The sequence below is a fragment of the Bos indicus genome, chromosome 29 (genome assembly GCF_029378745.1).
Source record: "Bos indicus isolate NIAB-ARS_2022 breed Sahiwal x Tharparkar chromosome 29, NIAB-ARS_B.indTharparkar_mat_pri_1.0, whole genome shotgun sequence".
Classification (NCBI taxonomy): Eukaryota; Metazoa; Chordata; class Mammalia; order Artiodactyla; family Bovidae; genus Bos; species Bos indicus.
This window is the reverse complement of record NC_091788.1, coordinates 26,288,973-26,315,982: the sequence shown is the minus strand read 5'-3', so window position 1 is coordinate 26,315,982 and position 27,010 is coordinate 26,288,973. Positions and strand designations below refer to the sequence as shown.

The following is a 27,010-nucleotide window of genomic DNA, read 5'->3' as shown; positions in this document are numbered from 1 at the left end:
AGGGTGACCAAAGGACTCTGAGCTCAGCGTTCCTTCTGTCTGGGACTGAAATAACCTTCTAGGGCCAGGAAGTCATGCTGTGGGGGCCATCGTTGTGACTAAGAGGAATGCACCCCCTAGGAAGAAAGGAGGTCATGATTTAGGGTCATGAAGAGCTCTTGCTATGACAGGTGTGAGTGGGTCAGGAGGCCTCTTGAGCTAGAAAGGGCCCCATGTGTGAGCTTTGTAAGGACAGACAATGCTTTTCTCCATGCATTGGTGTGTGCCCAGTGCCTAGCTCTCTGTGGTGGACACAGGTTAAGTCACTCTTATTATGGATTTTTCTCTAGAGAAACTGAAATTGCAAACTGAAAATACTGGGTTGGCCAAAAGGTTCATTAGAGTTTTTCCATAAGATGGTATGGAAAACCTGAACGAATGTTTTGGCCAACTCAATACTTATAAGTGCCTGTGTACCCCTACCTCAAAATAAAAACCCAATGAATACATTCTCAAGGCATTTCTGATGATATGTGCATGCTAAGTCACTTCAGTCGTGTCTGACTGTTTGTGACCCCATGGACTGTAACCTGCCAGGCTCCTCTGTCCATGGAATTTTCCAGGCAAGAATACTGGAGTGGGTTGCTGTGCCCTCCTTCCTGACCCAGGGATTGAACCCGTGTCTCTTGTGTCTCCTGCACTGGCAGGTGAATTCCTTACTGACAGATAGGGAGCACCACCCGGGAAGCCGATCTCTGATGATGGTGAGAGATTATTCCAAAGAAGTGACAGTAAATAGAGGTGCAAGCCAACGGTCAAAGAAACAAACTGAGGAGATACAATGAGAAACTGACCCAGTCCCGGGACCGTGAGGAGGCCTTGGGAGAGACAGGTTTTCACCCTTGGCCATCGTCCCCCTTCCTTCCTCTGTACCCATCTCTGCATTCCGGGAGGAGATGTATCAGTGCCTAGCTGATGGCCTCCCTCTCTCTGCCTCCCGTTTGCTTCCAGTGAAAGGGCCATGCTGACAGGAGGCTGGAGAGTGAGGAGGCAGAAGAGAGTGATTGGGGTTTTGAGCTCCCTGGCTGCCTCCCCGCCAGGCTGTGAGATGGAAGTTGGCAGTGTTATGCTACTTGAGGACATAGCCCCTGTCTGGTGGCCCTTTCCTAAAACCAGAGTGACAACTACAGCTCCAGCCAGAGCCCCCCCTGGGTTCTGGTAGCTTCTTCCTTTTCCCCATCAGGCCCAGCAAGAGTAACAGCTCCCTATGAAGACTTGGTCTTGGTTGGGGGTGGGGGGTGGGGTTCAGATCCCTTAGCTGTGCCCACTTGTGTTAAATTCTCCTAAATTACCATCATAGATTATGCCCTGTATTTTCTGCTGGGATAAGGCCAGATACCAGGATACAAGAAACAAAACAAACAAAATAAAATAACATTGACTAGCAAGCAAATCCGGAGAAGGCAATGGCACCCACTCCAGTACTCTTGCCTGGCAAATCCCATGGGCAGAGGAGCCTGGTAGGCTGCAGTCCATGGGGTCACTAGGAGTCGGACAGAACTGAGCGACTTCACTTTCACTTTTCACTTTCATGCATTGGAGAAGGAAATGGCAACCTACTCCAGTGTTCTTGCCTGGAGAATCCCAGGGACGGGGGAGCCTGGTGGGCTGCCGTCTCTGGGCTCGCAGAGTCGGACACGACTAAACTGACTTAGCAGCAGCAGCAGCAAGCAAATCAGTGATGCCTGAGGTTATCAGCCGCAATTTAACTTTTCAATGCCCACGTGCCACCTCCCTCCCTAAATTAGAATTCACAAAATAGTTCTCTTCATAAACAGATTTGAATGTTTGGAGAGAAGACCAGTGTATAGGGAAGTGGAACAGAAGCAGGAAGAACCTGCTTGACCCTGTTGGGCTCTCCCATAGTTCAAGCTACCAGCAGCCAAAGCTTCCACTGGGAGCTTCCTGTCTCCTGACTGTTGCTGATGGATGCCTGTGCCCCCTGCCTGCCCTACCCCAACATGAACTCATGAGAGTGTGGACTCAAGAGGAGACAAATCTGCCTTTGATGGGAGATAGTTCTTGAGCAAATTCTTACCTTGACGCCATTCTTCTTGCTGGAGGTAGTGAGTAGAAAAGAAATAGCTTTGCTGGGATTGACAAACGGCAGACAATGCTTTTCCACCCTCTGGATGTGTGGCTGCCTGCAGGAGCAGGAGAGAAGCCTGGTGGCCCAGGGAGGCTCAGCAAGATGCCGAAAGGCCCTGCGATTTCCTGCCGGAGGGGAACTGGCAAATGAGAGGTCCTGGAGATGAGAGAGACAAGAAAGCTCACGAGATGTTTTTACTTGCCCTGACTCCAATCACTGACCTCTGCCTCTGTACCCATCCTGCCCTCTTTGGTCCCCCTCCCTGTGAGGAAGCGCTGTCCTAAAGCCTTTTGCTGCTTGCTGTGAGCCTGCGCAAGACGCCGACCTACCAAGTAACATGAGCGTCTGTAGCTAAAGAACGGTTTGCTTGGCATTTAAGGCCCTGCGTGGCCTGGCTCACTTGATCTTTTAAAACTTAATCACAGAAGTAGTGAATGCACATTAATTTTATTTCAAATGATACCAAGGTGCATAAAATTACTAGATTGGGTGCATTTAGTATTGTGTGGCCATAGACTAAGGTGCAAAAATGAAAAGTAACATCTCTCCTAATCTCATTTCCCAGTAGCAAACAAGGTCCAGTTTCCATTCTTAATTCTTTTAGATATTAAATGTTATAGCTTTATATAGTAAAAAAAAATACATTTATATTTTTGATTTATGAATATCAACAACAGGGTATATTGAGTTCCCTTATAAAAGATAAGGAATTTAGCATACCGCCTGTACTCTGTCACCTTTCTCCCTCTACATAGTGATATTTGTTAGCTAGATTGTATTTCTTTTTTTATTAAAGGTTTAAAAAAAAAAGCTTTTATCTTTTTAGTTCTATATAGTTTATTTATTTAAAAGAAATAATGTATTTAGTTTTGGCTGTGCTAGGTCTTCGTTGCTGTGCAGGCTTCTCTCTAGGTGCAGTGTGGAGGCTTCTCATCGTGGTAGTTTCTTCTGTTGCAGAGCATGGGCTCTAGGGCATGTGAGCATCAGCAGTTGCAGCTTCCAGGCTCTAGAGCACAGACTCAATAGTTGTGGCATATGGGCTTAGCTGCTCCACAGCATGCAAGATCTTCCCTGACCAGGGATCGAACTCATGTCCCCGGGTTGGCAGGCAAATTCTTATCTACTGCACCACCAAGGAAGTCCAGCTAGATTTTTTTTAGACTGCCATGGGGTCGCTAGGAGTCAGGCACGACTGAACAACTTCAGTTTCACTTTTCACTTTCATGCATTGGAGGAGGAAATGGCAACCCACTCCAGTGTTCTTGCCTGGAGAATCCCAGGGACGGCAGAGCCTGGTGGGCTACCGTCTATGGGGTTGCACAGAGTCGGACATGACTGAAGCGACTTAGCAGCAGCAGAGCCCAGCCAGTATTTTCAGTCTTAGCTCCTGTGACTTCCTTTCATGTGCCCATCCTGCCTCCACATTGAGTTACTTGTGGTTTCCTTTGGAAACTTAACTATGAAGCATTTAAAGCAACCAGAGAAGTGTACTCACTCATTCATTCATTTACCCAGCACTGTTGTGTGCATATGCTGTGCCAGGGCACTGTTTCAGGCCTGAAGATGTGATGATGGTGATGCACGAGACTGTGCCCCTTACATTCCAGAGGAGCTGGGGAGCTCCTCCTTGGGAGTGAGTATTCATGGAGAAGAGGTTTGAGACTCAACACTGGGGCCTCCAACCTCCAGAGACCCAGAAGAAGAGGAGGACTCGGCCAACACAGTAGTGAAAAGCAGCTGCTGAAGGAGTAGTAAGCTAGGAAAGTATCCCAGAGACAGAACAGAGAGGCTATTCTAGAACATGCGAGTGAGCCACAGCATCAATCCTCCCCAAGAGATTGACTAAGATGAAGACTAAGAACTGACATAGGGAGTCCTGGCTGATCCCGACAGGCATGGTTCCTGTGGATGTTGAGGCTGGATAATTGGAAGAACGTGAGTTTTGGAGAGAATGGTGTGATAGGAGACCTGGACAACCTCAGAGAGTCATCTTGAGATGCTACCACAAAGACAGATTGCTCAGAAAGATGAGTGGGGACAAAATTTCTGCACAGAAAACACTAGCTTTCCTAGGTATGAAAAAAGTGAGAAAAAAGGCAAAGGAAACCTCAATTACTTCTGGAGAGAAAAAGAAAGAAATGAGGACTGGTCAGCCCTACCAGATTAGAACATACCCGAAAGCCTTGGTGAATACAGTGAGGTGCTAACATGAAAATAGGCAGAGAGATTGAGGCAGCAGGACCTAGAGTCTCAGGAATCAAACACACATGCATGTGGAATCCAGGATATGATAAAGGGGCCATTTAGAATGGGAGCAGGTAGAGATAAAATAATAAAAATAATAAATCAGTAAAGGTTACTGGGCAACTGAGAAGCCATCTAGAGTGAAATGCCTTAGGGACCATAGCTCATATTCACACCTTGTTAACTTTTTTTAAATTGATGGATAATTGCTTTAAAGAATTTTGCTGTTTTCTATCAAACCTCAACATGAATCAGCCGTAGGTATACATATATCCCCTCCCTTTTGAGCCTCCCTCTCATCTCCCTCCCCATCCCACCCCTCTAGGTTGATACGGAGCCCCTGTTTGAGTTCCCTGAGTTAACTTTAAAATGGATTGTGTATTTAAATATAAATAAGAGAAGCAAAAAGAGTCAGAAGAAGACATGGGAAAATTATTTTTGTGTGTGTGTTCAAAGAATTTTGTTTTAACTATAAATACTTTGGTATTCTCTGATTGGTAGGGGAGGAATAGTCCTTTTTTAAAAAAAAGTGAATTATAGTTGGTTTACAATGTTGTGCCAATCTCTTCTGTACAGCAAAGTGACTCGGTTTCTTTGTTTTCTTTTCCATTATGGTTTTAAACAAGGTATTGAATATAGTTCCCTGTGCTGTACATTAGGACCTTGTTATTTATCCATTTTAAATGTAATAGTTTGCATCTATCAATCCCAAATTCCCAGTCTCACTTTCCCTTCTCCTCTCCCCCTTGGTGACCACAGGGAAATTCTTTTATAACTCTGGATTGGGGGAGATTTTCCTAAACATGACACAAAACTCAGAAATAATAAAAATAATTGAAAATTAAAAATAATTTTTCTTCATGGAAAAGGTCACTGTAAGCAAGTCAAACAGCAAACTGGGGAAAAGTATTTATAATGCATATTTTGGGCAAAATTATCTATTGTGTATGTCTGTATTTCTGACACATTACTAAGAGAGAATTTTCACAGCCTAGTAAGAAAATGACCAACTCAGTTCCTACAAAACCCATGTTTCTTAATCAAGCATGAGAAAAAACGTCATACACATGATGGTGAAGGTTCACGGAAACTCTACCAAGATATCTTCACCTTCACGTTTTCAAGTATCCTAAAGTTTGACACTTCGAGAGTGAGCAAGGAAAGTGGCACTCTTGTGTGCTTGGCACTCCCAGGCAAAACTTGGCCCCCCAAGGGAAGCTGCTTATCAGACTTTACAAATCTATGCTGGCTAGAGACGTGGCTGAAACCCTGGGAGCCTGGCCAACAGTCATCACAGTCACCAGCTTTGTAGGAACAGGTCTCTAAACCTTCCCATTGAAAAAGATTTCTCAAAAGATGGGAGCAGAAGATGAAGTTCTTTGGTACTACCTAGAATGTCACTGGCTTTACAGAAGATGTTTTTTTCTAATTTGTCTGGAAGTAGGCTGCTATCTCTGTAGTCAGAGCCCTGCACCTGGACACAAGGGTTGACCAGCGGGTTCTGTCTTAGTCCTCATTCCCTGCTTTGCCCTGTTCTTTGTTTGGTGCAGTGGACAAACTGTTCAACCATCTTTCCTCATGAACAACACCAGGACCTTAAAAGCTTTAACCTCTATCCCCTTCCTCCCAGTCAACTGTGCTCCAGTATTCCTCCCCTCCAAGACATTAAATATTTATTAAAAGTTTTAAATAGTGAGTGTTTCTTCAAATGTATCCCCATAAAACTAGTGTGTTTTTGTTCAACTTCTCATTTCACCCCTGGTGGCTCAGCAGTGAAGAATCTGTCTGCAATGCAGGAGACCCGGCTTTGATCCCTGGGTCAGGAAGATCCCCAGTGGAACGGAATGGCTACTTACTCCAGTATGCTTGCCTGGAGAATCCCATGGACAGATTAGCTTGATGGGCTACAGACCATGAGGATGCAAAGAGTTGGACATGACTGAGTGACTGACTCTTTCTTTCCTGTTTTGCATCTCATCTTCCATTCCTTGAAATACATTCTTCAGAAGTTCCTTTCATGAGAGTTTTTGTGGGGTTAATGCCCTAGTTTTTTTCTGTCTGCAAATGTCATTGTTTCACCCTTATTTTCTGGACGTGGTTTTTTTCAGGCTGGCATCACAGGGTGACAGTCACTGCCCTCCAGCACATTGGAGATCCACTGTCTTTGGCTGCCAATGTTATTCTTGTGAGATTGGCTATCAATCAAGTTGCCAATCACTTTCAGTGATCTGCCTTCTTCCTTCCTAAGGGCTTTTCTTTTTTCTCTCATGTGGTACACTGTCATCAAAATGTGTCTAGTGGCTTTCTCTTTATATCACATTTTGGGTTTATGATGTTTCCTGGACTTTAAGATTACTGTCATTTAGTATTTCTGGATGGTTTTCTGCTATTATTTCTTCATAGATTACATAGTGGTTGAGACCACAAACTCTGGAGCCAAGCTACTTGGCGTCTCTATGAGACCTTGGACAAATGTTGTAACTTCTCTGTTTCGGTTTCCTCATGTGTGAAGTGGGGATGATATTATTCCTCATCTATAAAGTGCGGATGACATTATTACCTACCTTTCTTTTTAACTAGGCATTAACCCCACAAAGACTCTCACAAAAGGAACTTCTGAAGAATGTATTTCAAGGAATGGAGGATAAGAGATGCAAAATAGGAAAGAAAGAAAGAGTTAGTAATGAAATAAAAGTAGGTAGAAAAGGTAAAAAAGAAAGGTTTTCTCGTGAACATTAGTGAGTTAATTGCATAACAGTCTGGTGGCTCAGATGGTAAAGCGTCTGTCTACAATGCGGGAGACCTGGGTTCCATCCCTGAGTTGAGAAGAGCTGCTGGAGAAGGAAATGGCAATCCACTCCAGTACTATTGCCTGGAAAATTCCATGGACAGAGGAGCCTGATACGCTACAGTCTATGGGGTCACAAAGTCGGACAAGACTGAGCGACTTCACTTTCACTTTCCTTTAGAACAGGGACACATGGTAAATACTATATACTTGCTAGCTCTTATAATCATTTTTATTATTACCTCTTTCTAGAAGTTTCATCCAACACATTTTAGTGTTTCTCTTTCTATTCTCCATATCCCTTAACATCTCTTTCTTGTTTTCTGTCTGTTTGGCTCCTAGGTTCAGTTCAGTTCAGTTCAGTTCAGTCGCTCAGTCGTGTCCAACTCTTTGCGAACCCCATGAATCCCAGCACACCAGGCCTCCCTGTCCATCACCATCTCCCGGAGTTCACTCAAACTCACATCCATTGAGTCGGTGATGCCATCCAGCCATCTCATCGTCCATCGTCCCCTTTCCCTCCTGCCCCCAATCCCTCCCAGCATCAGAGTCTTTTCCAATGAGTCAACTCTTTGCATGAGGTGGCCAAAGTACTGGAGTTTCAGCTTTAGCATCATTGCTTCCAATGAACACCCAGGGCTGATCTCCTTCAGAATGGACTGGTTGGATCTCCTTGCAGTCCAAGGAACTCTCAAGAGTCCTCTCCAACACCACAGTTCAAAAGCATCAATTCTTTGGCGCTCAGCTTTCTTCACAGTCCAACTCTCACATCCATACATGACCACTGGAAAAACCATAGCCTTGACTAGATGGACCTTTGTTGGCAAAGTAATGTCTCTGCTTTTGAATATGCTATCTAGGTTGGTCATAACTTTTCTTCTGCCTTCTTGATAATTTCTACAGGTGGATCTTCTAGGTTTCTAGTCTCTTTTCCTCTGTGTCTAATCTTCTGTTTACAGAAGATTAGACACAGATTTTAAATCCATCCACTGAATTTTAAATTCAATTTTTATATTATTAGTTTCTAGATAATCTGCTTGAGACTCTATTTCGATATTTGTTTGGTCAGTTTCTGGCCTGGTCTTGATGCTGATTCACCTTGTCAATTCTCTTTTATGTCTGTAACCCTATGAAGCCTAGCAGTCTTAAAACTCTCTATCTGAAAACCCCAGTGCTGGAGTCTGTGTGCCTGACCTTACTGTGTTTCCTCTGTCACTTTGTGATGGTGATTTGCTTCTTTGTGTATTTGTAATTTTAGACTGTTAGCTGCTCACTTTCCTTGGGACTTTATCTGTGGGAATTCTTTCAGGTCTGAATTATAGTTGAGTTCCTCCAGAAAAGAACTTGTGTTTTCTTTTGCTGATGGACTGGGGGAACTTCCCAGCATGGCTCTCATCTCTCAGGATGTCCCCAGAAACCTCACCTGGCATTTGTAGCTCTAGTGAGACCATAGGTCATATGAGTTTGGGCCACAGTCTTTCTTGTGACTACAAATTCTCCAGAGAAAATTTTGGTTTGCCTAGATCCAAGCTTGGTCAAACAATTTCTTGGTGGTTTTATTTTTTACTAATGAGAAATACACTTAGGTTTAGTCTTTTGAGGTCCCAGTTTTTCATAGGGCATCCTTGTTTAACTTCCCAACTTTGGGTTGTCTAAAAACTCTATTTTCTAGCCCTGCTACATCATGCAGAGCTTAAAGTAGCCATAATAGGAAATATCAGTTTCCTTTTGAGAGCCAAGGGGGTTGACTTAAAGAATTTAAGGGAGGAAGTAACTTGATCAGCTCTGTGTTTCAGAAAATCCTCTCAGACTACTGAGAGGAGAATATAGAGAATATAGATGAAAATACAAATCTCTAGTTAGACTTCTATATGGAAACAACTGCATGAATACTCAGATTCATGCACACAAAGTATCCAACTATTTATGCTGTTTCGTAACATGTAATGTATTTCCAGTTAGATCCTTTTAATTGTGGAATCTGTTTTGTCCTAATCCCTTATCTTTAAAATGAGGTGCTTTCTAGCTGTGATGAATCTAAAATGAAAATCTTTGGTACCTGTGGAGGTTTCTTCATGTACCCTCCTCTCTCCTTGGATTTGTTTTGTACCAAAGAGAGTGGAGACCTCAGATGGGAATCTCTGACAGGCCAAGCTTCATCCCGGGATGACTCACATCCATTAGGGCCTTAATGGTTCCCAGAGGCTCCCCTTTCCGTAACTGTGATACGCTCAGCAATCTAGGCCCCTATCCACAGCCCTAAAGTTTATGTTAGAATTCTTTCCATTAGAATTGAGAATGCAGGCGAGTGTCATTTACAGAGTCCCTATAAAGGACAGTTTTGTTGGGGAGTATGTGTTGGGGGGAGGGTGTGTGTGCATGTGTAGCTGATTTTACTACTTGAACTTGCACAGATATATATTTTGGAAGAGGGGGGCTCATCCCTGGTCTCATTCCATGCCATGCAGTTATTACCAGCCACTGAAAGCCAAGCAGATACAATGAAACCAGGAGAGGGGAAATATCCTGATGATGTCATTTGGACTCTGGATCCCACTGTTTCTGGAGCCAGCCTCTCTTGCCAGCTCCAGGAATAGTTATTTGAACCAATAATGTCCCATAATGAATTTTATTTCTGTCTGCCCTCTGCTCACACAGCCACAGATATGTCCATATCAAAGCTTTTATCACACTGTACTTTAAGCATCTGAGGACACGATTCTCTCCTGTTGTACTACGAGGTCTTTGAGAAGAATGAACACATCTTTGAGTCCCAGGGCCTGCAGTAGTGCCTGACCCAATGCTCAGCATTTTTTTTTTTTCTAGAAATGCATGCATTTGTGCCTGAAAGCATGAGTGAATTAGTGATTGAATAGACAAGTTGGAGAGATGAGAATTGGGAAGTGATTCTGGGCAGAGAACTTTAAAGGCTTCACTGTGAGGAACATCTGACAGTGGAGAAGCAAGCCAAAATGAAGGCAAAGAATATTTGACAGGTTAAGTGAAGTCGCTCAGTCGTACTCTTTGCGACCTCATGGACTGTGGCCTATCAGGCTCCTCTCTCCATGGTATTTTCCAGGCAAGAATGTTGGAGTGGATTGTCATTTCCTTCTCCAGGGGATCTTCCTGACCCAGGAGTCGAACCTGGGTCTCCTGCATTGCAGGCAGATGCTTTACCATCTGAGCCACTACTTTAAAATGCACCCAACATGAGACTTCCCTGGTGGTCCAGTGGCTAAGACTTCCATTCCCAATACAGGGGGCCAGGGTTTGATCCCTGATCAGGGAACTAGATCTCATATGCTACAACTAAGACCCAGTGCAGCCAAATAAATAAATATATTAAAAATAATAAAATGTACCCAACAGGTAAGAAGCCCAGCCCTGTGGGAAGTAGAATGTACCTGGAGTTGACTTACATTAGTTTCCAAGTCCTGTACTATTTGGGAAGCAATGTATTGCGAGAGTGAGGACCAGGCCACTGTGAATGCAGAGAATCCCAGGGGTGTCCAAGAAAGTGGAAACAGAATGTGCTGGACTTGGGGGTGGGGACAGTTTCTGGGTTGCAAGATCCTTTCTATAAAAACCTTTTTGGAGGGTGGGCTTTGCCAATCTTGGCTGTTCTTGACCAGGGATGGAGGACCATGAGTGCATAATCAGAATGACCCTTGGTGGCCCTGCCTTGGGATGCTGGATCAAGGTTAGTCTGAACTGGTAGGATGGAGGGAGAAACAGTTGCAAGGCTTCAGGAAGGAAAGAGGCTTCAGTAAGCTGGGGAGAGCTTGAGGAGGGCAGGAGGTCTGGGACTCCCTTGTGAGAACTGACGTGATCCTTGCATAGGGAATCACACAGCTTCTCAGACTCTTGGTAACACCAGGTAAGGCAGCAGGTGTGAAGAGCCCTTCTCCTGGGTGATCCGAGCCAGAGGACCCGAAGTCTCCTACAGAGTCAGGGGCTGCAGGAAGGGCCTCCTGCTTCAAGGCAGCTATGAGCTGACTTTCTACTGAAGTAGAGGAGAAAGAAGGCTTATTGAATTCTTTTCTTCCCATTCCTTTGTCTTTTACGTCCATCTGTGCTTGCTCATTCAAGGGTTAGGCTCCTCCGAAAGTCAGCGAATCATGGAGACAGGAGCCCTAGGGCTCCTGAGCAGCGGTGTGGTTGGGGAAGCCTATGGCCAAAATCATCTCAGTGGGGAGAGCCAGCTCCTGTCTGGTCCTTCATTCCATGTCCTTCCAGCCGTCAGTGATTCAGATCTGCTGTCAGGTAACACTGCCTGGGGATTCTAGAAATGAAAAAGTCGGGACAATCAGTGCTCTAATTTTCCTCATTTGGAATTTCTTTTTCCTCCGAGCATCATGTAAATTCATCCACAGATATTTATTGAATGGCTGCTTTGTGCAGGGCACTCTCGTGGACCCTGCTTATAAGGAGTGAACATCACATAGTAAAGTCCTCAGTTGAGTCCAGTTCAATGGCTCAGCCATATCCAACTCTTTGTGACCCCATGCCAGACTTCCCTGTCCATCACCAACTCCTGGAGCTTGCTCAAACTCATGTCCATCAAGTCGGTGATGCTATCCAACCATCTCATCCTCTGTCGTCCCCTTCTCTTCCTGCTGTCAGTCTTTCCCATCAGGGTCTTCTCCAGTGAGTCAATTCTTCGCATCAGGTGGCCAAAGTATTGGACTTTCAGCTTCAGCATCAGTCCTTCCAGTGAATATTCAGGACTGATTTCCTTTAGGATGGGCTGGTTTGATCGCCTTGCGGTTCAAGGGACCTCAAGAGTCTTCTCCAACACCACAATTCAATAGCATCAATTCTTTGGCACTCAGCTTTCTTTATAGTCCAACTCTCACATCCATATATGACTACTGGAAAAACCATAGCTTTGACTAGACAAACCTTTGTTGGCAAAGTAATGTCTCTGCTTTTTAATATGCTGTCTAGGTTGGTCATTGCTTTCCTTCCAAGAAGCAAGTGTCTTTTAATTTCATGGCTGCAATAACCATCTGCAGTGATTTTGGAGCCCCCCAAAATAAAGTCTATCATGGGTTCCATTGTTTCCCTGTCTATTTGCCATGAACTGATGGGACCAGATGCCATGATCTTAGTTTTCTGAATATTGCAATGGCACCCCACTCCAGTACTCTTGCCTGGAAAATCCCATGGATGGAGGAGCCTGGTAGGCTGCAGTCCATGGGGTTGCTAGGAGTCGGACACGACTGAGCGACTTCACTTTCACTTTTCACTTTCCTGCATCGGAGAAGGAAATGGCAACCCACTCCAGTATTCTTGCCTGGAGAATCCCAGGGATGGGGGAGCCTGGTTGGCTGCCATCTCTGGGGTCGCACAGAGTCAGACATGACTGAAGTGACTTAGCAACAGCAGCAGCAGCCAACATTTTCACTCTCCTCTTTCATCAAGAGACTCTAGTTCTTCACCTTCTGCCATAAGGGTGGTATCATCAGCATATTTGAGGTTATTGATATTTCTCCCGGCAATCTTGATTCCAGCTTGTGCTTCATCCAGCCCAGCGTTTCTCATGATGTTCTCTGCATATAAGTTAAATAGCAAGGGTGACAATATATAGCCTTGATGTACTCCTTTCACGATTTGGAACCAGTCTGTTGTTCCATGTCCAGTTCTAATTCCTGACCTGCATACAGATTTCTCAGGAGGCAGGTCAGTGGTCTGGTATTCCCATCTCTTTCAGAATTTTCCAGTTTGTTGTGGTCCGCACAGTCAAAGGCTTTGGCATGGTCAACAAAGCAGAAGTAGATGTTTTTCTGGGACTCTCTTGCTTTTTCTATGATGCAGCAGATGTTGGCAATTTGATCTCTGGTTCCTCTGCCTTTTCTAAATCCAGCTTGAACATCTGGAATTTTGTGGTTCACATACTGTTGAAGCCTGGCTTGGAGAATTTTGAGCATTACTTTTCTAGTGTGTGAGGTGAGGGCAGTTTTGCAGTAGTTTGAACATTCTTTGGCATTGTCTTTCTTGGGGATTGGAATGAAAACTGACCTTTACCAGTGCAGTGGCCACTGCTGAGTTTTCCAAATTTGCTGGCATATTGAGTACAGCACTTTCATAGCATCATCTTTTAGGGTTTGAAATAGCTCAACTGGAGTTCCATCACCTCCACTAGCTTTGTTCATAGTGATGCCTCCTAAGGCCCACTTGACTTCACATTCCAGGATGTCTGGCTCTAGGTGAGTGATCACACCATCGTGATTATCTGGGTCGTGAAGATCTTTTTTGAACTTCTCACAGAAGTTCTTCTGTGTATTCTTCTTTTTTTTTTTTTTTCTTCTGTGTATTCTTGACACCTCTTCTTAATATCTTCTGCTTCTGTTAGGTCCATACCCTTTCTGTCCTTTATTGTGCCCATCTTTTCATGAAATGTTCCCTTGGTATCCCTGATTTTCTTGATGAGATCTCTAGTCTTTCCCATTCTGTTGTCCTAGTGTTTGTTATATTATGGAGACACGTGTGTGTGTAGTTAGTAGGCCTGGATTAACTCAGTGCTACTCTGGTTGATTTTTCCTGTTTGATCTGATCGTTTTCAATCAGTGACAAGAAGATTCCAATGCATTTGCTCATTTTTGTGTGTGTTCTAAAAAAGGTCCCTGACTGTGAATCCAACCACTCTGGGCTGCCTGAGTACTCTGGCCCTAGAGGAGTTCTCTGATGGCTTCCACTCTAGCCCCAGGGGATCTCTAAAACGAGGACCCCTTCTGATGGCTTTCCAGGGGGCCTGGGCCTGGGCTCTGCTGACTAGCTCATCGTCATAGTGGTCGAGGGTCAGATGCAGTGGGCTTCTCCTGCACTGTCCTCTCCCAATGGCCTCCTCCTTTCCCATAACCTCTCCGAGCCTTTACCCATGAAGTCTTGGATGAAAATTGTGCTCCTAGAGCTCCACCTTGTCATCTGGGCCACCTTCTTCTGCACTCTGGCCCCTGTCAGCCTCAAGTGCTGCCTCTCTGAGGTCCTCCTCTTCTGGCTACCCTGTCACTCAAGCCCGGGACTCATTACTGTCGTGTGTCCTGAGTGTCTGTTTCTGCTGGTGGCTGTTTTCAGAGCGGGGCAGCTGTAATCTGCACAGCTCCCTCGCTTCTGGGTGCCCAGAGCCAGAGCTTGTGTGTGTGTGTGTGTGCGTGCACACGCATGTGTGCGCATCCAGCCTCAGCCTGGCAAGCTCTCTGTGGCCATGTGGCTCTGTCCCCATCTTACCTCTGTGGCCCACCCCTAAGCATGGCTATGTTCCTTGTATGGTGGATGGATATGTACTGTGGTGAGAGCAGAATCTATCTTGTCTTGGGATCTTCGGTCCTGAGTAAACAGCAGCGCCCCCTACTTCTTCACATGCTGTCTTACGTCATCAATGCAATCTATGAGATCCAATAATATGCTGTTTATGAGATATTAATTTAAAACCTAAGGATATAAAGAGATTAAAAGAAATGGAAAAAGATTCACCAGGTAAACAATAACAAAAGATAATGTAGTTATATTAGTCTTTATGGTTATAAGGAGCCTTTTATTATAAAATGATTATTTTTATATTAGTAGAAAAATATTTAAAACATAACTTTTATGGGATGGGGAGGGAGGTGGGAGTGGGGTTCAGGATGGGGAACACATGTAAACCCATGGCTGATTCATATCAATGTATGGCAAAAACCACTACAATATTGTAATTAGCCTCCAACTAAAATAAATAAATTAAAAACTAATAATAAATTAATTAAATGGAAAAAACATAACTTTTAAAAAGAACCATTTATAACATCAAAAATTTTATTAGGAATAAATCTAAAGCAAAGCATATACAACCCTCTATGTAGAAACAAACAAAAAAAAACCAATTTTGAATGACATTAAAGATTATCCAAGTAAATACTGTTCATGTTCATGCACAGGAAAATCTAATATTATAAAGATATGAATTCTCTTTATTTTCTCTACTACATATTCAATGCAACTCCAATAAAAATCTCAATAGAATTATGTGAAGCTTGATAAACTGATTTTTAAATTTAAAAAGAAACATAAAAAATAGATAATATGCTTAGGAAAAAGAAGCTTAAGGTGGGGGACCTGTACTTAAGTATAAAGCTGTAGCAGTTAAGACTATATGGTACAGACCTAGAGAGAGACAGATTGATCAGTGGATTGCAAAGGACAGCCCAGAAAGATTCACTCAAATACCAAACTGAAATATAGTAGAACTAGCATGGGAACTTAATGGGTAAAGGAGGAACTTTTTATTAAATAAAGCCAAGAAAAACTGTTATTGTAGCAGAGGGGGTTTTTTGGTGTCCACCAAAATAAATAATAAAATGTCTTACTCAAGGTCACACTTTAGATAAATGATTCTGACCCTCTACTTCTGTATTTGGAAGGAATGATGCTAAAGCTAAAACTCTAGTATTTTGGCCATCTCATGCGAAGAGTTGACTCATTGGAAAAGACTCTGATGCTGGGAGGGATTAGGGGCAGGAGGAAAAGGGGACGACAGAGGATGAGATGGCTGGATGGCATCCCTGACTCCATTGAAGTGAGTCTGAGTGAACTCTGGGAGTTGGTGATGGACAGGGAGGCCTGGCGTGCTGCAATTCATGGGGTCGCAAAGAGTCAGACACGACTGAGCGACTGTATTGAACTGAACTGAATCCTCATCATGTGATCTTCAAGAAGCTACTTAACTCCCTTGGGTCTGTACCTTATCATTCATAAAATAGGAACAACATCTGCCTGCTGTTATTCTTAGGGATGTCGAAGCAGGGAGAAGCAAAAAGCAAGTTTTTAACATTTTGGTTTTTGAAGTATCACATCTGATGAAGTCAAAGAAAAGAAATGTGACATTCCTCATGGCGCCACTAGGTGGCAGTCGATAATTATTGTGAGGCTCGTGTTACCCTTGACCGGCCAGCAGAGGGCTCACATCCATGAAGTCTGGAAAGAGGTCCAGATTAAATAGGATGGCAAAGGGGCTCATGTTGCTTCTGGATGGTTATTCATGGATGGCAGTGAGCTATTCCTGCCAGTTTAGGGCAGTGTCTATGAAATCAACCTCTGGAATGGTTATTCCCGGTCTCCAATCCTGGATCTAAGGATTACTAACTTAAATTTGCTACTAGTTGACTACAAGGAGGTCCAACCAGTCCATTCTAAAGGAGACTAGTCCTGGGTGTTCTTTAGAAGGAATGATGCTAAAGCTGAAACTCCAGTACTTTGGCCACCTCATGTGAAGAGCTGACTCATTGGAAAAGACTCTGATGCTGGGAGGGATTGGGGGCAGGAGGAAAAGGGGACGACAGATTAGATAGCTGGATGGCATCACTGACTCGATGGACGTGAGTTTGAGTGAACTCGGGGAGTTGGTGATGGACAGAGAGGCCTGGCGTGCTGCAATTCATGGGGTCGCAAAGAGTCGGACACGACTGAGCGACTGTATTGAACTGAACTGAATCCTCATCATGTGATCTTCAAGAAGCTACTTAACTCCCTTGGGTCTGCATCTTATCATTCATAAAATAGGAATAACATCTGCCTGCAGTTATTCTTAGAGATGTTGAAGCAGGGAGAAGCAAAAAGCAAGTTTTTAACATTTTGGTTTTTGAAGCATCACATCTGATGAAATCAAAGAAAAGAAATGTGACATTCCTCACGGCGCCACTAGGTGGCAGTCGATGATTATTGTGGGGCTCGTGTTACCCTTGACCGGCCAGCAGGGGGCTCACGTTCATGAAGTCTGGAAAGAGGTCCAGATTAAATAGGATGGCAAAGGGGCTCATGTTGCTTCTGGATGGTTATTCATGGATGGCAGTGAGCTATTCCTGCCAGTTTAGGGCAGTGTCTATGAAATCAACCTCTGGAATGGTTATTCCCGGTCTCCAATCCTGGATCTAAGGATTACTAACTTAAATTTGCTACTAGTTGACTACAAGGAGATCCAACCAGTCCATTCTAAAGGAGATCAGCCCTGGGATTTCTTTGGAAGCAATGATGCTAAAGCTGAAACTCCAGTACTTTGGCCACCTCATGCGAAGATTTGACTCATTGGAAAAGACTCTGATACTGGGAGGGACTGGGGGCAGGAGGAAAAGGGGACGACAGAGGATGAGATGGCTGGATGGCATCACCGACTCAATGGACGTGAGTTTGAGTGAACTCCGGGAGTTGGTGATAGACAGGGAGGCCTGGCATGCTGCGATTCATGGGGTCACAAAGAGTCGGACACGACTGAGCAACTGAACTGAACTGAAGTTGCTTAACCTCACTGACCCTCAGTTTCCTCACATGTGAGATGGTTGTGTCTCCTTATAGGGTTGTTGCAAGGTCCTCAAACACAGGTTAGTGCTCAGCACAGGAGAAAAGCCCTAGGAATGTCAGGAACGTACTTATCTTGGTCTCCATCATCATCATTATTATCGCATTCCTTTCCCACAACTTCAGAGCCTCTGAAGCTTGGCCTGAAATCCAATCCCCCAAGGGCAACAGAGTCTGGAGCTGCTCAGGCCATGTCTGCCCCTGTGAGTCTTTGGGGCAGAGCAGCGGGCCAGACCCGGCTCCTCAGGCAGAGTGAGTTTCCACTGCTGTTGCTGCCTCTGTTAGAGTAGATACATTGTGTAAACATGGGCTGTAAAGAGGTAAAGGATTATTATGTGCTGTACTGAGCTTAGTCTCTCAGTCATGTCTGACTCTTTGCGATCCCACGGACTGTAGACTGCAGGGCTCCTCTGTCCATAGCGATTCTCCAGCAAGAATACAGGAGTGTGTTGCCATGCCCTCTTCCAGGGGATCTTCCCTACCTAGGGATCCAACCCAGGTCTCCTGCATTGCAGGCAGATTCTTTACCATCTGAGCCACCAGGGAATCCCCCAAAAGGACTGTTATAGCTGATGAAATTCTCTTAGCTCTCACAGGGTCATTGGATGAGGCACATGGCCCTGGGGTCCCCACAGAGACCAGCTCCCTTCCACGGCTTTCTAGCTCCACTCATTCACTCACTTCAGTGGCTCAGTCATGTCTGACTCTTTGCAACCCCATGAAACGCAGCATGCCAGGCCTCCATGTCCATCACCAACTCCCGGAGTTCACCCAAACCCATGTCCATTGAATCAGTGATGCAATCCAGCCTCTGTCATCCCCTTCTCCTCCTGCTCTCAATCTTTCCCAGCATCAGGATCTTTTCAAATGAGTCAGCTCTTCCCATCAGGTGGCCAAAGTATTGGAGTTTCAGTTTCAACACCAGTCCTTCAAAAGAAAACCCAGGACTGATTTCCTTTATGATGGACTGGTTGGATCTCCTTGCAGTCCAAGGGACTCTCAAGAGTCTTCTCCAACACCACAGTTCCAAAGCATCAATTCTTCAGCACTCAGCTTTCTTTATAGTTCAAGTCTCACATCCATACATGACCACAGGAAAAACCATAGCCTTGACTAGATGGACCTTTGTTGACAAAGTAATGTCTCTGCTTTTCAATATGCTGTGTACGTTGGTCATAACTTTCCTTCCAAGGAGAAAGTGTCTTTTAATTTCATGGCTGCAATCACCATCTTCAGTGATTTTGGAGCCCAGAAAAATAAAGTCAGGCAGTGTTTACACTGTTTCCCCATCTATTTTCCATGAAGTGATGGGACCGGATGCCATGATCTTAGTTTTCTGAATGTTGAGCTTTAAGCCAACTTTTTCACTCTCCTCTTTCACTTTCATCAAAAGGACCTTTAGTTCTTCACTTTCTGCCATAAGGGTGGTGTCATCTGCATATCGGAGGTTATTGATATTTCTTCCAGCGATCTTGATTCCAGCTTGTGCTTCCTCCAGCCCAGCATTTCTCATGATGTATTCTGCATATAAGTTAAATAAGCAGGGTGACAATATATAGCCCTGATGTACTCCTTTACCTATTTGGAACCAGTCTGTTGTTCCATGTCCAGTTCTAACTGTTGCTTACTGACTTGCATACAGGTTTCTCAAGAGGCAGGTCAGGTGGTCTGGTATTCCCATCTCTTTCAGAATTTTCCACAGTTTTTTGTGATCCACACAGTCAAAGGCTTTGGTACAGTCAATAAAGCAGAAATAGATGTTTTTCTGGAACTCTTTTGCCTTTTCGATGATCTATCAGATGTTGGCAATTTGATCTTTTGTTCCTCTGCCTTTTCTAAAACCAACTTGAACATCTGGAAGTTCACTGTTCACGTATTGCTGAAGCCTGGCTTGGAGAATTTTAAGCATTACTTTAGTAGCGTGTGAGATGAGTGCAACTGTGCAGCAGTTTGAGCATTCTTTGGCATTGCCTTTCTTTGGGAATCTTGGGCTCTTCCCTGGTGGCTCAGATGGTAAAGCATCTGCCTACAGTGCAGGAGACTTGGGATCAATCCCTGGGGTGGGAAGATCCCTTGGAGAAGGAAATGGAAAACCACTCCAGAACTCTTGCCTGGAAAACCCCATGGACAGAGGAGCCTGGTAGGCTAAGTCCATGAGGTCGCAAAGAGTCGGACATGACTGAGCAACTTCACTTTTCACTTTCTTTGGGAATAGAATGAAAACTGATTTTTACCAGTCCTGTGGCCACTGCTGAGTTTTCCAAATTTGCTGGCATATTGAGTGCAGCACTTTCACAGCATCATCTTTCAGGATTTGAAATAGCTCAACTGGAATTCCATCACCTCCACTGGCTTTGTTCATAGTGATGCTTCCTAAGGCCCACTTGAATTCACATCCCAGGATGTCTGGCTCTAGGTGAGTGATCACACCATCGTGATTGTATGGGTCATGAAGATCTTTTTTGTACAGTTCTTCTGTGTATTCTTGCCATCTCTTCTTAATATCTTCTCTTCTGCTAGGTCCCTACCATTTCTGTCCTTTGCATGAAATGTTTGCATGAAATGTTCCCTTGGTATCTCTAATTTTCTTGAAGAGATCTCTAGTCTTTCCCATTCTGTTGTTTTCCTCTATTTTTTTGCATTGATCACTGAGGAAGGCTTTCTTATCTCTCCTTGCTATTCTTTGGAACTCTGCATTCAAATGGGTATATCTCTCCTTTTCTACTTTGCTTTTCACTTCTTTTCACAGCTATTTGTAAGGCCTCCTCAGACAGCCATTTTGCTTTTTTGCATTTCTTTTCCTTGAGGATGGTCTTGATTCCTGTCTCCTGTACAATGTCACAAACCTCTGTCCATAGTTCATCAGGCACTGTCTACCAGATCTAGTCCCTTAAATCTATTTCTTACTTCCACTATATAGTCATAAGGGATTTGATTTAGGTCATACCTGAATGGTCTAGTGGGTTTCTCCACTTTCTTCAATTTCACTCAGATTTTGGCCATAAGGAGTTCATGATCTGAGCCACAGTCAGCTCCGGGTCTTGTTTTTGCTGACTCTATAGAGCTTCTCCATTTTCGGCTATAAAGAATATAATCAATTTGATTTCAATGTTGACCATCTGGTGATGCCCATGTGTAGAGTCTTGTGTTGTTGGAAGAGGGTGTTTGCTATGACCAGTGCGTTCTCTTGGCAGACATCTACTAGCCTTTGCCCTGCTTCATTCTGTATTCCAAAGCCAAATTTGCCTATTACTCCAGGTGTTTCTTGACTTCCTACTTTTGCATTCCAGTCCCCTATAATGAAAAGGACATCTTTTTTGGGTGTTGTTCTAGATGGTCTTGTAGGTCTTCATAGAACTGTTCAACTTCAGCTTCTTCAGTGTTACTGGTCGGGGCATAGACTTGGATTACCGTGATATTGAATGGTTTGCCTTGGAAACGAACAGAGATCATTCTGTCATTTTTGAGATAGCATCCAAGTACTGCATTTCGGACTCTTTTGTTGACTGTGAGGGCTATTCCATTTCTTCTAAGGGATTCCTGCCCACAATATTAGATATAATGATCATCTGAGTTAAATTCACCCATTCCAGTCCATTTCAGTTCGCTGATTCCTAGAATGTTGCCATTCACTCTTGCCATCTCCTGTTTGACCACTTCCAATTTGCCTTGATTCATGGACCTGACATTCCAGGTTCCTATGCAATATTGCTCTTTACAGCATCAGACCTTGCTCTATCACCAGTCACATCCACAACTGAGTGTTGTTTTTGCTTTGGTTCCATCCCTTCATTCTTTCTGGAGTTATTTCTCCACTGATCTCCAGTAGCATATCGGGCACCTACCGACCTGAGGAGTTCCTTTTTCAGTATCCTATCATTTTGCCTTTTCATACTGTTCATGGGGTTCTCAAGGCAAGAATACTGAAGTGGTTTGCCATTCCCTTCTCCAGTGGACCACATTCTGTCAGACCTCTCCACCATGACCCTTTAGTCTCGGGTGGCCCCACAGGGCATGGCTTAGTTTCATTGAGTTAGACAAGGCTGTGGTCCGTGTGATCAGATTGGCCAGTTGTCTGTGATTGTGGTTTCAGTGTGTTTGCCCTCTGATGCTGTCTGGCAACACCCACCATCTTACTTGGGTTTCTCTTACCTTGGACGTGGGGTATCTCTTCACGGCTGCTCCAGCAAAGCGCAGCCGCTGCTCCTTACCTTGGACGTGGGGTAGCTCCTCTTGACCGCTGCCTCTGACTTTGGACCTGGGGTAGCTCCTCTCGGGCTCCTCTCTGCCGACGTCTCTGACCTTGGGCTCCCCGGCCGCGCTTCTGCGCCGTCGCAGCCGCCGCGCTTCTGCGCCGTCGCAGCCGCCGCGCTTCTGCGCCGTCGCAGCCGCCGCGCTTCTGCGCCGTCGCAGCCGCCGCGCTTCTGCGCCGTCGCAGCCGCCGCGCTTCTGCGCCGTCGCAGCCGCCGCGCTTCTGCGCCGTCGCAGCCGCCGCGCTTCTGCGCCGTCGCAGCCGCCGCGCTTCTGCGCCGTCGCAGCCGCCGCGCTTCTGCGCCGTCGCAGCCGCCGCGCTTCTGCGCCGTCGCAGCCGCCGCGCTTCTGCGCCGTCGCAGCCGCCGCGCTTCTGCGCCGTCGCAGCCGCCGCGCTTCTGCGCCGTCGCAGCCGCCGCGCTTCTGCGCCGTCGCAGCCGCCGCGCTTCTGCGCCGTCGCAGCCGCCGCGCTTCTGCGCCGTCGCAGCCGCCGCGCCCACTTTCTAGCTCCAGAGAACCCAAATGACTCCCTGGTCACCCTCTCCTCCCCGAATTGCTGTTGAGGCCTGGCTGCCTGCCAGTCTGGTTTTCTCTGGCTTTCCTCTGCCAGTGCTTGGCCAGGGCAGGGCAGGGAGAGGTTCACAGTGGGATTTGTCCAGGGTAGGGTGGGTAGGGTGTGTGTGAACCCCGTGGTAACAGTTTGGGCAGCCAGTCAAGGAGGAGGAGGAGGGCAAGGTGCAGGCCAGGCCTGGGTTCAGCTTCAGCCTGCAGCTCCCTGAGGGGTGGGATTGTTGGATGGAGGACATCTGTGGGCCCTGAACCTACAGTTCTCTCTACTCAGCCAGCTCATTGTATGGGGCTGGAGTTGAGAAAACCAGGGCTGCAGAGCTGGGCTCCTGCCCACTTTACAGATAACCTTGCCCTTTGGGAGAATGGTGGGCAGAGCCTTACTGGAGCAGAGTACGTTCCAAAATGCGGAGATCTGTGCAGTGTCAAACCTCCTTCTCATGTGCCATTCCAATGCTTTACTGGTGGTGCCTCTGAGACTCTGGGTGTGCAGGCCTCCTAGTGCTCTGCGCTCAGCCCTCTTCTCTGCCTCCCGGAATCGCCTTTATCCTTTAGAACCATCAAGCTCCCTTCTTGGAATGTATCCCAGCTCACGGGGCGCTTTCCTTGACTGACTCCTGCAGCCCCTGAGCACTGCCCCTAGATTGGACAGAGCACACCCTGCTCTGCAGTAACATTCATGGGTCTGTCCTTCAGGTTGGAAACCCCCTGAGAGCGGGGACCATGTCACGCAGCCATGGGTTCATTCATCTGTTCGTTCAACAAATACAGGATTGAGCACCCGTTACTTGGAGGGCCTTGTTCTGTGTGCTGGGGGTTTGCACAGGGAGCCAGTCATGAAATCCGGCTCCTGACTCCCGCCTGGCCTAGTGCTCTTTCCAACAGACCTGCCCCCTTCCCACCTCTCCCAGAGCCCAGCCCCCCAGGGTGTACTTTGGGTAGGGGAGGGTAGTGTTCAGGACCCACCATTTACTCAGCCCCAACAGGCAAGCCCCTGTGTTGGGGGGCTCTGGGAGGCCCCCCTCCACCTTCTCTGGACAGTCCCAATCAGGGAGCAATAAGGCTATATCTTTTCCTTTTTTTAATAAAAAACGGTGATTTATTGTACATTTGTTCTTAACATGCGGAATATGTAGTATAAGGATTTCCTACTGAATAAGTGATACTCATAAGTTATGACCAACCTAGATAGCATATTCAGAAGCAAAGACATTACTTGGCCTACAAAGGTCCATCTAGTCAAGGCTATGGTTTTTCCAGTGGTCGTGTATGGATGCGAGAGTTGGACTGTGAAGAAAGCTGAGCGCCGAAGAATTGATGCTTTTGAACTGTGGTGTTGGAGAAGACTCTTGAGAGTTCCTTGGACTGCAAGGAGATCCAACCCGTCCCTTCTGAAGTAGACCAGCCCTGGATGTTCTTTGGAAGGACTGATGCTAAGGCTGAAACTCCAGTACTTTGGCCACCTCATGCGAAGAGATGACTCATTGGAAAAGACTCTGATGCTGGGAGGGATTGGGGGCAGGAGGAGAAGGGGACGACAGAGGATGAGATGGCTGGATGGCATCACCGACTCGATGGACATGAGTCTGAGTGAACTCCAGGAGTTGGTGATGGACAGGGAGGCCTGGCATGCTGCAATTCATGGGGTCGCAAAGAGTCGGACACGACTGACTGAACTGAACTGAACTGAACTGATTAAGCCAAAAAAGGAAATAAAAGGAATTTTTAAATCAAGTTTTAGCTGGATTGTTTGAAATACAAATATGCAGATTTTAATCAGTGAAAAAAAATCTCAGTTGTGTTTTTTCACCAGGAACTTCAACTAAACCTAGAACTTTCTCACACCTCAGTTAGAAAGAAAATAAAACAGAAACTAAAAACAAACAAACAAACAAAAAAACAAAAATACAAACACTACAAAATTGGCTGCTGAGAGAGCAAAGTTTTTTGCAGAGACCTGTACAGCATCATGACAAGAGGGGCAATATCTGGCAAGAGTTGAAATAACAGTGTCTTGCTTTGTGCAGGTCAAGCACTGGTATGAGCATTTCATGTGTATTAACTCGTAATCTTCACTGCCACTGTATGAAGTGAGTACCTTTATCACCCCCCTTTTCCAGATGATAAATGTGAGAGAGAGAGGTTAAGCAACTTGCCCAAGATGACACAGCTAACAAGGAGCCGTCAGAAAGCAAAAGATATTCCATGCAGCTGTTATGCCCCTGATCACCTCAGCAATGGCCAAGGTAAAAAGGTGAGCCTAGAAGATGTGAATCGGAGCATAAAAGATGTCTAACATGCCCAGGCACCTTCCGAGGATGCCCAGCCACCCTGTGAGCCAGGCCTAGGCTGTCTCATGCTCCAGTGGGGCCCACTGGGCTGTGCTGCTTGGTTTCAGAAGGCGGTGGTCCATGAACCCTCTTTTGCATACACAGGGCTGCTGGGGAATTCTCCCAATTTGCCTGAGCCCACGGTCACTTGCTGTTCTTTGAAATAAAAACCACAGCACTCACACACACCCCAGGTGTGCATCATCAGATTACCAAATATGTTTCCACATGTAAATTTCCTCCAAAACATTTAACTCTAACCTCTTTGTAAACTGCTTATGACCATTCAGAATGCCATGTCGCATCCTGCTTCTGTTCTGAGAGTCAAAACAGAGGCAAGCAGCCACAGAAATGGTGGGGCTTGAGGACAACTCAGCCACCTGGGGGGATTTCTCAAGAGCCCAAAGCATCACTCAGGGCTCTTGGTGGTACAAACACAGAACAGAAGGGCAGGGCTCGTGTCTGCTTTCTCACCTCTGAGATTCTGCATAGGATTCCATTTGGAAGGAGGTTCTGTGTTCTAAAAATAAAATTTGAAAGGTACTGGGCTAGGTTATTGCAAAGATCTTCATGGGCTCCCATCTCCTGGGGCTCATTTGTTTATTCCGCAAACATCACTTAAATGCCAGGAGCTCAGAGGCATAGAAGATCCAGTGGTAGATAAAAATGTTATGGTCTCTGCCCTCGTGGAGGTACAAACCCACTTGGAAAAAGACAACAAGAGAACAATGACTAAATAAAATAATTATACAGGGTGGTGGGTACCATGAAGGAAATCTACATGCTGCTGGGATCTGGAGTAAACTGGGGGCTTCTTTAGGAAGTTTAAGCTGAATCCTGGAGGATGAAAGGGAACCAGACCTGATAAGAAGCAGGGGGAAAACATTCCTGGTGTAGGGAACCACAAGCGCCAAGGTCCTGTCGCAGAAAAGGTTAGCTTCTACTATGGCTGCAGCTGAGGGAGGGAGGGAGGGAGAAGGACGGCCTGAGTGGGGTTTATGCTAAGTGTACAGTCATTGAAGAGCTTAAGCAAGGGGGAGACCCTATCCATTGAAAAGATCACTTTTCTGCTGAGAGAAGAATGCCTTGCAGGAGGCAAGGAGATCCATTAGGAACCTTCCGTAGGAGTAGAGGTGGATGGTCTTCGTCAGAGCTGGCTGGATTTGCTGAAGGACCTGGCATGGGGGCAGGTACAGGGGTGAAAATCATGTTCTGAATGTGTATGAGAGACCTCGTTTTCCCACCTGCACAATATGGGTGTTCCCAGAGATGTCTTCTCTGGTGGCTCAGATGGTAAAGAATCCACCTGCGACCTGGGTTTGATCCCTGCGTTGGGAAGATCCCCTGGAGGAGGGAATGGCAGCCCACTCCGGTATTCTTGCCTGGAGAATCCCCATGGACAGAGGAGCCTGGCGGTCTACAGTCCATGGGGTGGCAAAGAGCTGGACACGACTGAGCACAGAGGTGTCTACGCCTTTACTCTCACTGCCTGGAGTTCTCTCTGCTCTGCATGACCTGCCACACTGGATTCTCTGTGCTCTGTGCTCAGGTGTGCCTGCAGATCTTTGCAGTGCAAGGGACACTGGCCCCTGATCTCCGCGTGGTTAGTACCTTCTTTTCACGTGGGCTTAGCTCAGCCATCCCGTCCCCTATTGTAGCCCTACCCAGACCCCCTCCACCCAGACAGTATCACCTCACCCTATTTTATGTTCTTTACTTTCACTCTCTGAGAGGAGCTTGCCCATTTATCTGCTCGTTCCTTGCCTCGCTTTCCTCACCTGCCTCCCCTGGAATGTAAACTTCATGAAGGCAGCGGTCTTACCCAAGGTGCCCAGGTGACTGGGGGTGGCCCTGCAGTGCTAGATCTCCCCACGAGAGGGCGCCTGTAAATTTCCTTTTCTGTTTCTGGCTGGAAAACTCTCCCAGGAGTGAAACTAACAGAACTTAACTCAAATTTTACAGTTTGCCTACGATTTGTTGCATTTATGCATACTGTCATGTATCGTGGTCTTTCGTCTCTGTAGGTAAAAAAGAAAAAAAGTTTTTCTGTGGGATTTTGAGATACTGCCTTGAGACGGGGAAGGGAAGTGGCATGGGACCCTGTCTCCCTCCCACACATCTTCTTGTCTGCTAAGCTTACACCGACTCTTGCTTGGGGTGACTTGTTCATGTGTCTCCACTGACTGAAGCCAGAGACAGATTATCTTCAGACAGATGGGATATAAATTAGCATTTTCTTCATCATAAATATGTATTTGGCCATCCCCCAGAGATTTCCTAACCGACTGGGTAAGACTAAGGAGATGTCTGTTCAGATCGATGAGGGCCGGGAAGGGTTTGACATAACAAGGGAACAGAGAGTGTTGCCTG

The 27,010-nt window shown here is 45.8% G+C and overlaps 1 protein-coding gene across 1 annotated transcript in view; it reads right to left on the bottom strand.

The window, feature by feature from the left end:
* MRGPRX2 (MAS related GPR family member X2) overlaps window positions 1-21,840 on the bottom strand; it is a 28,207-nt gene extending 6,367 nt beyond the window's left edge. Inside the window, exons 1-2 of the mRNA XM_019954647.2 lie at window positions 21,704-21,840; window positions 2,078-2,284 (exon numbers count right to left, since the gene is read on the bottom strand). Coding sequence (XP_019810206.1) covers window positions 2,078-2,088 — 11 coding nt within the window. The 5' untranslated portion in view covers window positions 2,089-2,284; window positions 21,704-21,840. The remainder of the gene's footprint in view (window positions 1-2,077; window positions 2,285-21,703) is intronic.
* Window positions 21,841-27,010: the final 5,170 nt, after the last annotated feature.